Source organism: Ixodes scapularis, unplaced genomic scaffold, assembly GCF_016920785.2.
Source record: "Ixodes scapularis isolate PalLabHiFi unplaced genomic scaffold, ASM1692078v2 PGA_scaffold10__122_contigs__length_95168666, whole genome shotgun sequence".
NCBI lineage: Eukaryota > Metazoa > Arthropoda > Arachnida > Ixodida > Ixodidae > Ixodes > Ixodes scapularis.
The window spans coordinates 21,097,757-21,113,075 of NW_024609836.1; the positions used below are offsets into that span (position 1 = coordinate 21,097,757).

Consider the following 15,319-nt stretch of genomic DNA (forward strand, 5'->3'; position numbering starts at 1 on the left):
GTGACACAAGTGGTTTGGTCATGACGATGTTCTTGTAAGAGGAAGTATTAGTAAGTTACGAAGCATTGGATTATAATATAAAATTTTATGAAATAGGTTTAAGGGGGGACACTACCCAGAAAAAACAATTTCTGCAAAAAAAAGTTGATATTGAAAAATGTCATATTTACATCCACCAACATCTAGAGAGTATTCCCAGAAAGTTTCATTAGTTTACACAGCGTAGTTAATTTTTTATAAATTATTTTGGGTCCTCCGATGCTAAAGAAAAGGTAGAGGTTGGAGCACTTTGAACGCATTTTTCTCCATTCCACCTTTTGGCATAAATTTCACTTTAGGAAAACTATCTTTTTGTTATTACGCAACTTGGATTCATTTTTATGAGTTTTTCTGGGGTGAAATTTTAAGGGGAAGATAACTATGAGCTTGTATTTTTTATTTTTGTCATTTTTCATGCTCAAGAACTAAAAGTTTGGACAAAGGATGGAAATCTAAAAAAACTGTACTTGTGTTTACGTGGCTTTTTTGTCATGAAAGATGGTATAACATAGAAATATAGCTCCATAGTTATCTACTTTGAACTGTCCTAATGCAATGTAACACATGAAAAGAACAAATTTATAAGTAATTTCAAAACGATAGTTTTCCTAAGCAGACACGCCCACTTTCGTCTTTGAACGTTTGCAATTTTTTTTTGTACTTCACCCAGGTTAACAAAAATTGGCAGAAATGTTCTCAACATCAACAGAAACAAGCAGTGTAAATATAATTTAAATCCGGCAAGTGGTTCAAAAATTTACTGTTTTGGGTAGTGTCCCCCCTTAAGCACAATATCTTGCGGCGTGACTTCAAAGTTGGAATATCCAGCTGGCGTTTCAGTGCAGAGACGCTAGTTGTTTGGTAATATTCATCAAGAATAAATCTGGCTGCACGATTTTGAACCAAGTCAAGATGATTAATGAGATAAATTTGATGAGGGCTTTGCATTGCTGCTGCCTACTTGAACTTTGGTCGAACGCAAGTCTACTATGCTATTTTTTTTGGAGATGAGAGGGTGCCACCTTCAGATTTCTTTCGATGCGCCCAAGAGTATGCGAAGCCTGTGCTGTGACTGCTTCAGTGTGGTTATTCCGGGTTAAAGGGGCCCTGCAAGGGCTTTTTTACTAGCTTTTAATTTGCACCGAATCTGAGCGCACTGAATGTAGTAGCTTAGTGAAACTTTTCTTTTCTCGATATTCCCTTTATTTTAAAAGTTATAGGCAAATTAAAGTTACAAAAACAAGCAAAAAATAACCTCCCTCGTGACGTCCTTGGTTGCTTGAGAGTGGCCGTGAACTAGAGGAGAGCTAGTGAGCTTATCGAGCACTCACGGCTGCTGCACTCCGTGTCGACGGCGCGAGAGGGCGCCACTAAAGCATGTTCTGGATAGGCTGTATGCAGCGGGCAGCCAGAGCGGCTCTCATTGCATTTACTGCACGATTAAATACTACAGTCTAAGCTCATTATAACAGACCTGGTTACAACAGACATTTGGATATAACATACCGATTTGTGAGGTTCGGTTGGTTTTGCTCTATGCACCACTGACTCAGCTTCATATCTGCGTACAACATACTCCTTCTACAACAGACCGAAATCTTGGTCAAAACCAAGGTCTGTTATTCGCGACTCCAGCGACCTATAGGGGGCGCCACCACCAAACAAACATGGCGGCTGGGTCCAGGTCGCCTCGGCTCGGCCGGGCCGCCTGAACGGGTGGTGCATTCAATTTAACAGATTTTCTTTTGTTGAATGCCCAATTTTATAGGCATTTGAACTGAGACGGTGAAGTGTAGCCGGTGCACATAAACTTGCCGAGCATAGTTTTGTTTTGCCGATGTTTCTTGTTCTTTTCATGTCAAACTTTCGTTTCGGAGACTTCGTTCAAAACCGAAACTACGGGCTCCGGAGAAGCGGTAATAGACTCTGATTAGTTTTGATCACCTAAGGAAAGCGGCTATGGCTACAGAATTGTTCCACCGAGAGTAATTTTTAGCTAACTCGCATGCCTCAACCATGCGGCTTATCTGTCCTAGAAATCGAGCTCTTGTGCGTATCCGCGTTTAAGAAACAGCTCCAGTCGTCTGCTCGGTCAATAACACAGGCTGCAGGAAAATTACGACAATTAAGCAAGCGCTTCTTGAGCCAAGGAGCATGTTAACCCGCCGGCGCCCCACTAAGCACCTGATACTCGTATTTCAACTCAGGTTTTAGTAGCAATCGAGAAGTCATTTTGACGAGCGGGTTATGTATTATATTACGTACTATGGCCCAGTAAAGCGATATTAGAATATTCTTCGGGCTGAAATATGAACCTAGTTGGCTAGCTATCAGGTGACCTGCTGAATAAAGGTGTATTTGACAGACAGAGAGATACTACTTAAACTTAGCCAATTGGTTCTAGCCGGTAGCACGGAGACGAATGCGGACAAACTGAGGAGAGTCTTCATCGGAGATTCACTCAGAACCTCTCTGCATTGAACTTGACTTTGAATCCTGAACGGATAAAGTGAGTATTTTTTGTGGCCGGTCAACCTGAGCAGTGTAGACTTATATTGCTGCTGGCTTCGACGGGGGTATAACATAAATATTGCATGCGCGATAGATCCTAATGCCGTGGCAGCTTCTAACTTTGCGAGACGCGTCCCCCACCTTTTGAAAGCAGATAATTTCCCTCATTAATCATATGCAGCGAGCAGGTTTTCCTGAATCAAGTAATTGCGAAATCAGCCCAACTCTTTCAGTGTGGTCCAGAGGGTTTTTCAGCGAAAAGCAGCCAAGATGAATAGCCAACGCACCGGCCGGCGTGGGTGGCTCAAACTTGAAGCTAATCGAGCACAACCAAACTCGAGAAAAGCAGCTATCGAACCTTCCCATTCACTTGACTGCAACATTGGTGTTCCCCCCAGTGAAACACCTCGTCTGTCGTCCTCAGTTCACTGTTCTACGTCCTTATAACGAAACCACTTATCAGTTACCAAGTAGTTGTCACTTTGAATGTGATTCAAGACAGACAAGAAATCAAAACGTTTTTCCGTGATTCCTGCCCATCCAAGAAATCGAAAGCACGCGACCGTGTGTTGTGGAGTAAACGGGCTTTCAAACACGTGACGGAAGGAAGAAATCTATCTGAGGCTTCACCACACTAATGAACACTCAGGCAAACTTAAGAAATTTTCGGACCTTCGTCAAATTACATTGTTCGCCCCCGCGCCGGCAACACGTGTCCGCGAAAGCCACCAGAGACGCGGAGGGGCACAGAGCGACCTGGACCGGCTGGTTCCCAGTTTTCCCGCTTGGCGGCGTCCGTTTTGCTGGAGTTGCGAATAACGAGCTTAGACTGTTATTCGGCATGACACTTCATTGGCCACAAACGACAGCAAACACGGGGTAAAGATCAGTTCAGAATGGGAGCCACTTTGTGCTGTCATACTGCGAAATGGCCAAACCGCAAGACAGAGCTTCTTGCCGAAGGCCTTCGGAACGCTCGGAGCCGGTCGGATCCTTCTGTCCATATGACCGCAGCGCCACCGCGTACGTCCAGGACCTTTCCGTGTCGGCGCCTGATCCCACTATTCCTTTCTAGTATGCACTGCCTTTCCACCGCTTGGTGGCGGGTATGTCAACGGGTCATTTCTTGTTTCCGTACTTGATGAACTGCATTCATTCCTTTTCTGATCTGAAACACTAAACAAAAACTACTATTATAAATAATTGAAACGGTTCGCGACACTTATATTTTGTATTTCGACTAAAGAGATGCTTTTAGCGGCTCTGACCAGTAGTAAGCCCAAAACCAAAGACGTCACATTTTGCGCGCTTTTGGTACTGAGGGTCGCCCTCGTCGATGGAGGAGGTTTTTGCGTCATCCGGTTAAAATATGATGCACTGATATTTAATTACTCTCTCCGTGCCCGCTAGCTTGTCCGAACCCGAAGAGACGTGGAAACCACAAAAAAGGTAGATGCTTAAATATGATTGCAGGGCCCCTTTAAGGGGACACACTCCCTGGGAGGACCAACTTTTGAACCCTCGGCTTAAAATTAATTAAACTTACGGGGTAGGCTGGTGGTCAAGCTAGAGGGTGTATAACAAAATTTCAGGTCTGTCGGTCAAGTGGGAAGAAAATTGGGGCAGCTTCTATCAGCAACACGCCCACATTGTTTAGTTAATCTATCGTCGGAAAACTATCCCAATATTCAAGATTTTTATTCGCTAGATATGTAGTAGAATGCGTAGGAGGTGCAACTATAGAAAGCTTTTTGTAAAAAGTCTTTTATTTTTACCAATTTTTTCTTCTGCAAAATTGGTCAACTTTTTGGTCTTCTGTGTCTTTAACAAAATGTCAACATTTTTTATAAAAGACATTCGTAGAGTGACAAATAAACTCCATAGGCGCATTCCTTATTAAATTTCAGTCAGGAAAAGTGAAGAACGAGCCTTTTCTGTATTGCCATTATCAAACGATAGGTTGACTAAAATGGAATTTATGCCAAAAAGTGGAATGAAGAAAAATGTGTTCAAAGTGCTCCAAACCCTACCTTTTCTTTAGCTTTGGTGGACAGAAAATAATTTATAAAAAAATTAACTATACAGTGTAAACTTGTGAAAATTTCTGGGAATACTCTCTGGATGTTGGTGGATGTAAATATGTAATTTTTCAAAATCAGTGTTTTTTGCAGATTGTTGTTTTTCTGGGTAGTGTCCCCCCTTAAGTCGCTAGTCAGTGTTACACCAAGATGTTAATATATGGAGGCAGTGCCATTGTAGTCCAGAGGCGTATAGAATACGAAAAATCGGATGTTACATCTTTCTGAGGGAAGTGAACTACTTTACATTTTGACATGTTAATCACCGTTACTATATTAACTCAGTTGTGGAACTTCCCATAGACGCCGTACATTGGAGGCAGTCCGAAACCGTGTCCGATTCTTTTGCGGCGAGGTGGCGCTGCCAGCGCATTAATCCGCGAATTTTGGTCTGCTACTGCTCCGTGGCTGCCAACCGCTGCAACTGTTTGCAAGTCCCAACCCGACTCCTCGGCGACCAGCAGGGTTTACGGTTGGTTTTCGCCCTTTCGCCAGTAAAAATACAACTTGAGCATCATAAGCGGTGGGACCATGATGGCATACGCTTTATACTATTACAAAATGCCGCCGCCTTAGCTGTACTGACAGCGCGAAGCGTTTCAAACAACCTAAATTTGTCAGCGCCACAATCCGGTGGCTACAATCGGGGCTAGTGTGTACATACTGTAATAGTAGATGTGCCGTCTTACCAAGGCAATTCCATTGCTGGCCGTGATCGCAGCACACCAATACGAGCGTAAGTATCCGAATGCTTCGATTCCGTTGGGGTCATTGCTTTCGTTCTGTCGCCGTTATTATCTTGGGCACGCTGATTTGATGGACGAGCTAAGTTCAGCACGCCTGATTCTCTGCCAACCTGGAGCTTTTTGGGTGGCATTTTTGACGTCTGCTACTGTCAGAAAAAGTGCCACGAACATCCGTAAGCTCAGTAGGCCAGATGCAACGGCCACAAGCGCGCCGTCAATGATGATGATAGCGAGTATTAATGCGGAGCGCGCGCCCTCTAACAGGTGCCACGCAAAGGAACCCCCCTCCAGAGTGGAGTTCCAGAACTGAGTTGGTTCTAATAACGTTGATGTTAATGACATGAGCCATTTGGAGGACCAGGCATGAATTAGTTCAAGGTCCTTCTGAAGATGCAATGGTCATTAGACAAAGTAATTTTGTGATATAGGACACAATCGTCAGCGAAGAGACGAATACTACGGTTGATTGAATCAGGTAAGTTGTTAATAAAAATAAGAAACAGTAATGGACCTAGTACTGAGTGCGAGAAAGGAAGTCACATATCCAAGAAAGGACCAGAGGGTCGATACCCAGGTTAGAAAGTTTTGAAATTCAATTCAGTTAAACTTTTATTGGCTGAAAAACATATAAAAAGTATTGAAAAAAGCATATGAACCCATAGCCGCTAAGCTAGTTTGTACTCGTTAACAAAATTTCATAAGAACACAGAGTGACAGGCATATGTCATTAGAAAGCTACAAAAATACTCCTTGTTCCAACAATATCAGAAGCTAATCTAGGTTACCAATACCAAAGAAATGATGATGAGGATGAATGATCTAGGTAGATAAGACAAATAAGATGACAATGGGGAACTCTGTTGAATGCCTTCAAGAAATACAGCATTGGTTTGGCCATGCAAATCAGGGTTAGTGATTAACTCGTGTTTGAATTCTAAAAGTTGCGTCTCGCATGAAAAACCCCTACAAAATCCGTATTGATGATTGTAAAAAAAAAAAAAAAAAATTATTGTCTTCCAGATATGTTATGTGAGAAAATAATATGTACTCGTGAAGTTTGTACGTGAGGCAGGTTAATGATATGGGACAGTAGTGTGAGGCCAGTGCACGATCACCGCTTTTAAAGGCTGCAGAATGACCTTCCCCAGCTTCCAGTCGAGTGGTAGGCATCCCTGCTGTAACGAGTGAAAAAATATTATTTGAGGAACTCACTAGATAATACTTTGATATTGCTAAGAATTTTGGGGCTATTATTGTCTGGACCACAAGATGATGAGAGCTTTAAACCTTCTATAATTCAAAGTATTCCGGCAGCAAAAATGCTAGTGTCAATGGGGGCCAGGGGCTAAAAACCAGAGCGAGGCAAACTAGGTACTGATCAACGTTTTCGTTTGAGGGTACGGAAGAGAAATAGTTGTCTAAAGCCGTAGCGCAATCTGGCTCGGACACGGCGTTTCCATTTTCATTCTTAAGTCGGATAGTGCCAGTATTATCTCTGGGTGAAAGTATCTTTTAGAACTTCTGGGGGTTACTTTGCACAATTCTTGGCAGGTCCAAAGAAAATAACTTTTCTTTCGACAACTCTATGCTCTTTGTATAAGATTTGAGACATGAGAAATATTTGTCTCAGACAACATTATTGTTTACTCTATTTGCTATTTTATATCTGCGCTTCATTTTGTTATTTAATGGCTGAAATGTTTTATTGTACCAGGGGTTACGCCCGTCGCTGTGTACAATAACTTTGAGATCATTAAGTTTAATACAGTGGTGAACTAGGCCAGTTGGTTGACGTTACAGATGATGGGGAAAACAGCTCAGAAAATAGACGACAAAGAAGAACAAACATGACAGGACAATGCTGCCCTTCTGAATAGTAACCACTTTTCTTCCACCGATCTTGAACAAAAGTTTTCAACATACCACTGATAGAACGATCACAGGTTCCGATTTATTGCGACATAATCACCTTTGTTGTACTTACGAATTGTTTTAACAGTTGGTCTCCGCTTCGGCACACAGGTAGATACCGTAACTCTACGATCAAAATGCCGTCGTCACTTAAGCCAGCAACACAGTTAACAGTTTTCATTATTTCTGGAGTTCTTGTAAGGACAAGGTCAAGAATATTGTCACCACGGGTGGGTTGTTCGACGACTTGGGTGAGGTTAAAATTCAAACAGTTACCGAGAAACTCTCGTATCATTCAACCTGCTTGTGGTAAAATGAACCCAGTCAATGTTTGGAAAATTACTCACCGAAGATAGCAAAGTCTGCTTTTGGGTAAAGGCCCTGAATATCAAACAGTACGGTGTGCAGAGTGTTACAATACTCAGAACCGCTGTTTGGTGCCCAATAACCCGCACCGATTTAGTTCCTTTAGATGCCAGTGTAAAACCATCAAACAGAGCTTCTATGTCGGGGCACACATGTCTGCAAAAAGGAGACTTGGCCGTCCCCACGATGTGCAATCGTAATGCAGACGGCCAACGACCCCGACGTGTCGCGGCTATCATCCTGTCTCAACTGCGCCAACAAATATGATAGTGAGCAAAAAAATACGACTGCTCGTATTTTTTTGCTCACTATCTGCGCCAACAAAAATAGCACGTAGGAATAGGGAATTATCGGATATGACAATTTGGATCTGGTTCATTGTCTGGTGTAGCAGTGTTAATAGCAGTTGGCGAATGAACCCGGTGCGGTAACCACTCTTTGGCAACGCCTTTGCGCAGTGGGATCGTTCTTGTTACGCATCGTGCCTTTGTGGGCTTTGCCCTGTGAGTAACTTAATCCCTGCAGTCTTCAACTCGAAACCTCGGATTGTATTGCTACAGCCGAGTTGCTTGGCTTTCCCTAGAGTTAATACAATAACCTAGAGGAAAATGTCTGGTGCATTCCAGCCATTTTAAAATGGCGGGGCGTAGACGCAGACAACGGTGGTCCCAGTGGGCGGTCCCGACGGACCCACTCCGCCGGCGATGCCTTAATATGTACGCGCAAAAAAACGGTAAAACATCACCTGTAAGCTTTGTGCCTAGTTCTTTTCAGCTTGCGCCGCAGGAAGACACGAGCGTATAAGAGTCGACAAGCGCTTGAGCAACTTGAACAGTTGTTTTGTTCTTGTACCGCTTTCTTTTTTTTTTGGGACCACCGACGAGGACGTTTATGATTTGCCAGGTTCCTGCCTTCTCCCCCTTTGCATGTGTGCAGGTGCGTGTGCTGCTGGAGTGCCAGTCCTCCTCGTCCTCGGGGAGCTCGGACAGCCGGGTGGAGCTGCACGCCTCCTTCCTGGCCCTGGCCAAGGCGACGTCGGGCGACCAGCGCGGGAACCTGCGCTTCCTGCCGGCCTTCAAGTTTGATTTCCTCCGGGCGGTGTACGCCCACACGCGCCAGTTGCACGGGGCCATCCGGGAGGCCTCCCAGCACAGCAGGACTAAAGGTGGGGTGACCTTGACTGCTTCTGATGCATCTAGCGCCTTTGCTGAGCACCTCTTCTGTGGCTTAGGTGCAATACAGTACAGGCTTGGCAGGAATGGTGGTTGACTTTATCGACTTCATGAGAGTTGCTTGCGTGTGTATACCGTATTTATTCGAATATAAGGCGGTCACAATTATAAGGCGAGGGGGCAGTTGAAAAACCCAAGAAAAAGAAAAAAAATCGTCATATTGCTATACTGAGCTTCCAATATAAGGCGGGGTACGACTTTGAGACTACGGATTTTGGAAAAAACCTCGCCTTATATTCGAATAAATACGGTAGTTTTCTGGTATCCCCCAATGCTGCCAAGATCCGTAACGGGTACCACATACAATGCCTTTAGGAAAAGTGGCCCCAAAACTTGAGCAAGGTGGAGGTAAGCGGCTCTCGATGCCCCTTGAGGCCCTGAAGTTCTGTTCGGAGCATTTCGGTGAGAAACAACGTTCTGTACGACAAGTTTGCCAGAATGTGTTATGCACCAGGGGGCTTGGTTGTCACGATCAACTCCTGGTGAGTGGTAAGCAAAAAACTGTTCTTGACATTCTTGTCTTTCTTGATACAATACTTGTTAGGGGAGGCTCGAGTGAATTGTGTCTACACATGGGTGTACAGTTTATGTTTCCAAAAGCCACTTGCAGCATTGGAATCGAGCAGTGACAGTGCGTCCTAATGACGACATGTAGGTTGAAGCTACCGTGACGATGCTGTTCAATTGTGGAAGAAAAGAAAGCTCAGGTGGCATGAGCTTGCATGTTGAAAAACAGCACGACTGGGACAAGGACAAAAGACGAAGAGAACACAAGACAAGCCAGGGCTTGTCTTGTGTTCTCTTCGTCTCTTGTCCTCGTCCCAGTCGTGCTGTTTTTCAACATGAACTCAGTCAACTTTCCTTTAGGGCCTGGACCTGGATGGTAGGGGGGTGGGCGCGTCCTGGTCCGGATGGTGACGACCGATGATGGTGCTCGCCCGATGACAGCCCCCGGGGAGTTAATAATAAAAAAAAAAAATACTAAAAGTTGTTCGATCCCGCTGAACACATTGTGACGTTGGTTGGCTTTACAGTGGCCAGTGTGGCCACATTTATTATGAAACAAAACAACTCAACAGCGAGTTGAAATCCCAAAATTAAACCTCCTACTTTTGTTCCCAGTCTCCCAAAATCGAATCAAAGCCAATCCTCCACAATCCTCTTGGGGATCCTTTTGTAGACTCACAGGGGCCTCCTTTCCCCTCAGGGTCCAACTAATCCCTTCAAATTTCACCACTCCCACGTGGTACACTGTTCTCCAATGGTCGGCGAGCTGTCAGCCTGGCACACCAACCGCCAAACCTAAATTCCTTGTAGAGTTGTTCTCTGCAATTTTCCCAGTCTGACTGGCGCCAACCGCTAAGTTATTGCATCGGGCAAAAAGCGGAATTTAACAATAGGCGGCAAAACCCTCTATATACAGGCACATTCGGCTAAAAGCTACACGCTTCTCCAAACGCGGGCTCTCCCGGTCCCGGTTCGAGCGGACTCCCAAAACCCGAGACGCTTCTTAACGGCCGCGGGGAAACCACTCCCGCATTGCGGCCACTCTGGCCCCGCCGACACAAACATGGAAAGCTAAAAAAAAAAAAAAAAAAAATGCCGACGCAACTTTGGAAAGATAAACTTTCCTAACAAAAATCACCTTAACTAATAAGCAGGATTTCTACAGACTTAACAACTCTTACCAACTTGCCTAGTTATCTATCTTTACCAATGAGCTTGCAGTTCTGGGAAGTGCTTTGGCCACATATTCAGCTTTGGTGAAAGCGCATGCTGGTTGACGGTCTCATAGCCGCCACAAAGATCATTCAATTCTAACGCTGCAGTGCCTCTCTTTCTGATCATAATCGTGAAAAAATAGTTTCACACTTAAGGTGTTTCTTTATGCTTCTCTAGGCCCCAGGCTTTCAGAATCAAGTCCACTACCTTGTTTGTATCTTTTCAGTTATCTCTATCAAAAAAGTTTGTTTCTAATTGTTTTCCTCTTGAACCTTTAAACTCTGAAAAATGCCCCGAATTTTTTAGCCTTTTCACTTAAAGGTTCTTCCTCCCCCAGGCTGAGGATTATGTGCCTGAAGATACAAGTTTACTACTATGTTTGCTAAAGCAAGAGTGAAACTCTTCATAAAGTCCTCACTCAGTATCGCACGACGGATCATATGAAAAACCAAGTGTCGACACTTGGCTTTGGAACATATCCAAAGCTAAGTGTCGGCCTTGCGAATCAGAAGTCGGGTGATGTGGCATATTGCTTCCAAGTGCATATCAGAGCGGCCTACTAATGCATGCATCGAAGCAAATGTACCGCGCAATCTTTTAACTGGACGTGAATATTTGACAGATAACTGTAATTAAAGAAGGATGTCCAACCAAAACATAAATCTCGGGGACCAAACTGCGGAAGCCTCTACGGGGGTGTCATGGTCATGACTATGAGGAGCGGTATTTTTTCTCTCTTTCTACGCTGGTGCTTTATGCTTTGTACTGAGGGTACGCCCGTTGAAAGCGCCGTTGCCACTTATTTAAAGATTTACCGAAAATTGCAGGAAGCACTTTTTCTCCTTCCAGAATTGTTTCAACAGTCCGCGAGAGCACAATGGCATTGCCAGAGCGCCCCGACACCGTCGACTCTCATTAATTCAAACTTCAGATAATTCGAACTAACATGCAGGTCCCATCCTATGCACTTCTATGGGAGGGAACTCTCGATAATTCAAACTCTGCTTTATTCAAACAAATTTTCGGCCCCCCTCGAGTTAAAATTAACGAGATTCGACTGTATCTAAATTTGTTTAATTATTTAGTTCCTCTCGGTGCCCGAGGGTTACGTAAGTAGAGAAACAATGGTAAACAACAGTAAGACATTCAGCAACCAATGTACAGGGTGTGTCAAATAGTGGCCAGGCTCTTTAAATCGTCAGCAGAAATCGGTTTCGTCACCTGTTGCGCTACAATTTTGTGCAGCATTGCCCACAGGTGGTGCATTTTTTTCCATAAAATTTGCAAAGAGCAAGCTTACCTCAGGAAAAAGTAAAAAAAAGAAAAAGGCAGCGAAGCCACCAGTCTTCAAACAATACAATGCCGTTTGGCACAAGAGAGGAGATGGCGCAAGCGGTCGCGACGCCAACTGCCGCCAACAGACGAGCATATGGCACCGAGAGCCAGCGTCAAATAGCAGAGAATATTTTCGACTCAAAAAGCGGAGATACCTGTTTGTTATTTCTGTAAATGTCACGTTTTGGTAAATTAAAAGAACCCTGTTGCTTATTCGAGGTTAGAATGTTCTACACGCTGAACATTTCTATGCTGATTGTTCCAGAACCACTCGCTTGTAGAAAAGGGGCTCTGCATGGCAAGCTGTAGTCAGTCTTGCCCCAGCATTTGATCTTGCTGTTTCGCTGACATTGACGCCTGTTACGCTAACCTTCTTCTATTTTGTTTTGGGCACAAGTTCGCCCCCATTAAAACGTTTAGTGTCTCCAGTTATTCGCCGCCTCATTATTTGTTATTTGCGACATTTTGGTGGAGCTGCTGGGTAATGCATGTCCGTGCAGCATACCCCTCTGAGTGCTTGCTGTGGAAGTCCAACCCCAAGCCCATGAAGACCCAACAAAGACACTAACGAAACCCGATTAGGTCGCAGCTCCCAAGGCCTACGCCCGGACTTCGGACTTTTGCCACTCAAGACCAAGCAGCCAACAAGGCCGACAGTGGACAACCGGTCACCGTAAACCTCGGCTGCCGCCGCCATCGTATACCTGCCCGTTGCACCCCGGACTCTGACCCCTTTCCACTGGGAGGTTCACGAGGACATCAAGGATTGGCAGCAACACTATGAACGTGTAGCCCACCACAATGGATGGATGACTGAGCAGTGCCTCCACAACCTCTACTTCTCGCTTGAAGGCACTGCGATGCACTGGTTTGAAAACCACGAAGCCTCCTTCACTAGATGGGAGTCCTGCCCCGCCGAACTGAAGTGGATGTTCCTTAACCACCTCCGTCGCCAGTGAGCAGATCTTCTTCAAACAGAGGTGAACGGCCCCAGCGAAAGCATGACCAGCTTTGTTGAAGACGTCCTGTGCCTAAGTGCTCGATCCGATCCGGAGGCCGCCGAGGAGAAGAAACTTTGCATCCTCATGCCCGGCGCGAAAGGTGAAATTTTCGGAGGCCTGGTTTGCCATTAACCAACGATAGTCGACGCTTTTGTGAGTGAAGTCACCAACATCGAGCATGCACTGCCGGCGTGCCTGCTCCTTCAACTGTCTCCTCTCCCGACTGTACCTGAACACCTCTGGTGACGACAGCCTTCCAAGAGACAGTCCGCGACATTGTCCGGGAAGAGCTTAGCAAGATGCTACCCACTGCTGATCGCACATCCTCCCTCTCCCGCCAAGGTTGTCCGAGAGAAGGTTCTTGTCACCATACCAGCACCGGAGGTGCTCGCTCTAAGCTATGCCGCAATGGTCCAACAGCCATCACCAGCACCACGTCCTTGCATGGTGTCTCCCCGACGTGACCTTCAGTGCCGCAGTATTCCCAATGCCAGGAAGATCAGGCGCACGTCCGCCCTAAACAAGCTGCGCCGAGAAAGACCAACGTATGGAGGACGGCCGATTGACGCCCGTTGTGCTACCACTGCGGGGAAGCGGACCATACTTACCGCTGTTGCTCCTACCAGCAAACAGGGCTGCACGGCTTCCACCCAAACGACCCATTCCCACGCTGCAGTGAGCGACTGCAGGAGATCCGAGAGTACCTCCGACGACGTCAGTCTTCCCCGTCTGCACCTCGCCGCGGGTCCCGGTTGTCGTCGCCAAGTCGTCCAACTTCGCCGATGCACCGACCCCTTCGTGAGAGTGTGTCGCCCTTGTGGCGCCAGGAAAAATTGGTGCGGCAACTCCTGGAGGTGGAGTTGTCGTAAACTGACGACGTAAAGTGTTTCGAAGAACACTGGATGCCCCCCACTCGACCGACGACATGCATCGGAGCGACGCTTTTGCAACGGTGCCCAACAGTCTCAATGTGACCATCGATGGCCGCAATGCGTCAGCTCTCATGGACACCGGAGCAGACTACTCGGTCTTGAGTGGGAGGCTTTCACGCTGTCTCTGGAAAGTGATAATGCCGTGGAAAGGCCTTCAAATACGAACCGCCGGTGGGCACCTGATCACACCAGTGGGGAGATGTACTGCTCTCGTCGAGATCCATGGTGAGACGTGACCTGTGAAGTTCATTGTTTTGCAAGACCGTGCGAGGGACGTTATCCTCGGAATGGACTTTCTCTGCAAGTATGGTGCCGTCATCGACCTCGGAGCAAACTGGCTGACACTACGAAAACCTGTCCCAGCACCGGAGGAACCCAAAGCAAACATCATCTGCAATCCGAGTCCTTGCAAACCATGTGAACTTACGGCCGCGGTCGAGTGTTTTCGTACCCGTCAGGATTGATGAAGCTTTTTGAAGCTTCCTGTGGCAAAGTTCTGCTCGAGGGAAGCCTCCTGTTGCTTCTAGAAAGAGGAATCTGTGTCGTATGAGGAGTAACAGAACTTCAAGACGGGTGTGCCATGGTCCCTGTTACAAATTTTCAAGAAGAACCACAGCACCTTATGAAAGGTATCGCTGTGAGGCACATCGACGAACTTCAGAACTCAGCCACAATCGCTGCACTTTCGGAAGAGCCGACATCATCACAGCACAGAGAATGCTGCCCTTGGAACTTGACATCGCTCCGAAGCTTCCAGCTGCTGAACAAGGACAGCTGCCTGACCTGAGTGAATTTGGTGAGTGTTTTGCCACAACATCAAGGGTGCAAGAAACAACAGTAGCGAAGCACCATAGCATTACTGATGACGACGCGCTCCCTGTCTACCAGTCACTGTACCAAGTCTCCTGAAAGGAAAGGAAGGTGATTCAAGAGCAAGCTTAGGAAATGCTCGACGACAACATTATTGAACCCTCAAGAAGTCCGTGGGCACCCCAGTTGTCCTTGTAAAGGACGGAACCCTGAAGTTCTGTGTGAACTATCGTCGACTGAACGCTGTGACTAAGAAAGGCGTCTATATGCTTCCCAGCATTGATGATACGTTAGACCGATGGACCTGAAGAGTGGCTACTTGCAGTTTGAAGTCGACAAACACGACTGCGAGAAAAGTGCCTTCGTCACTCCCGACAGACCATATGAGTTCAAAGTAATGCCATTCGGACTTTATACAGCACCAGCCATATTCCAGCGTGTTGTGGACGCCGTGCTGGCAGGTCTGAAATGGCAGAGCTGCCTTGTCTGCCTTGACGATGTCGTCGTATTTTCTTGGGATTTCGACATTGCCGATTTCCTGTTTCCCGCCAAACATCACACGATGTCTGACAGGAACGACATCAACCGCGCAATTTGTGACACTGGTTCGTGTGACGGGTGAGTTTGTAATGGGTT

The 15,319-nt window shown here is 46.0% G+C and overlaps 1 protein-coding gene across 1 annotated transcript in view; it reads left to right on the top strand.

Moving 5' to 3' along the window:
* The window catches only part of LOC8042925 (zinc finger FYVE domain-containing protein 26), a 207,899-nt gene that overhangs the window by 67,630 nt on the left and 124,950 nt on the right, over window positions 1-15,319 (top strand). Inside the window, exon 13 of the mRNA XM_029966725.4 lies at window positions 8,588-8,816. Coding sequence (XP_029822585.3) covers window positions 8,588-8,816 — 229 coding nt within the window. The remainder of the gene's footprint in view (window positions 1-8,587; window positions 8,817-15,319) is intronic.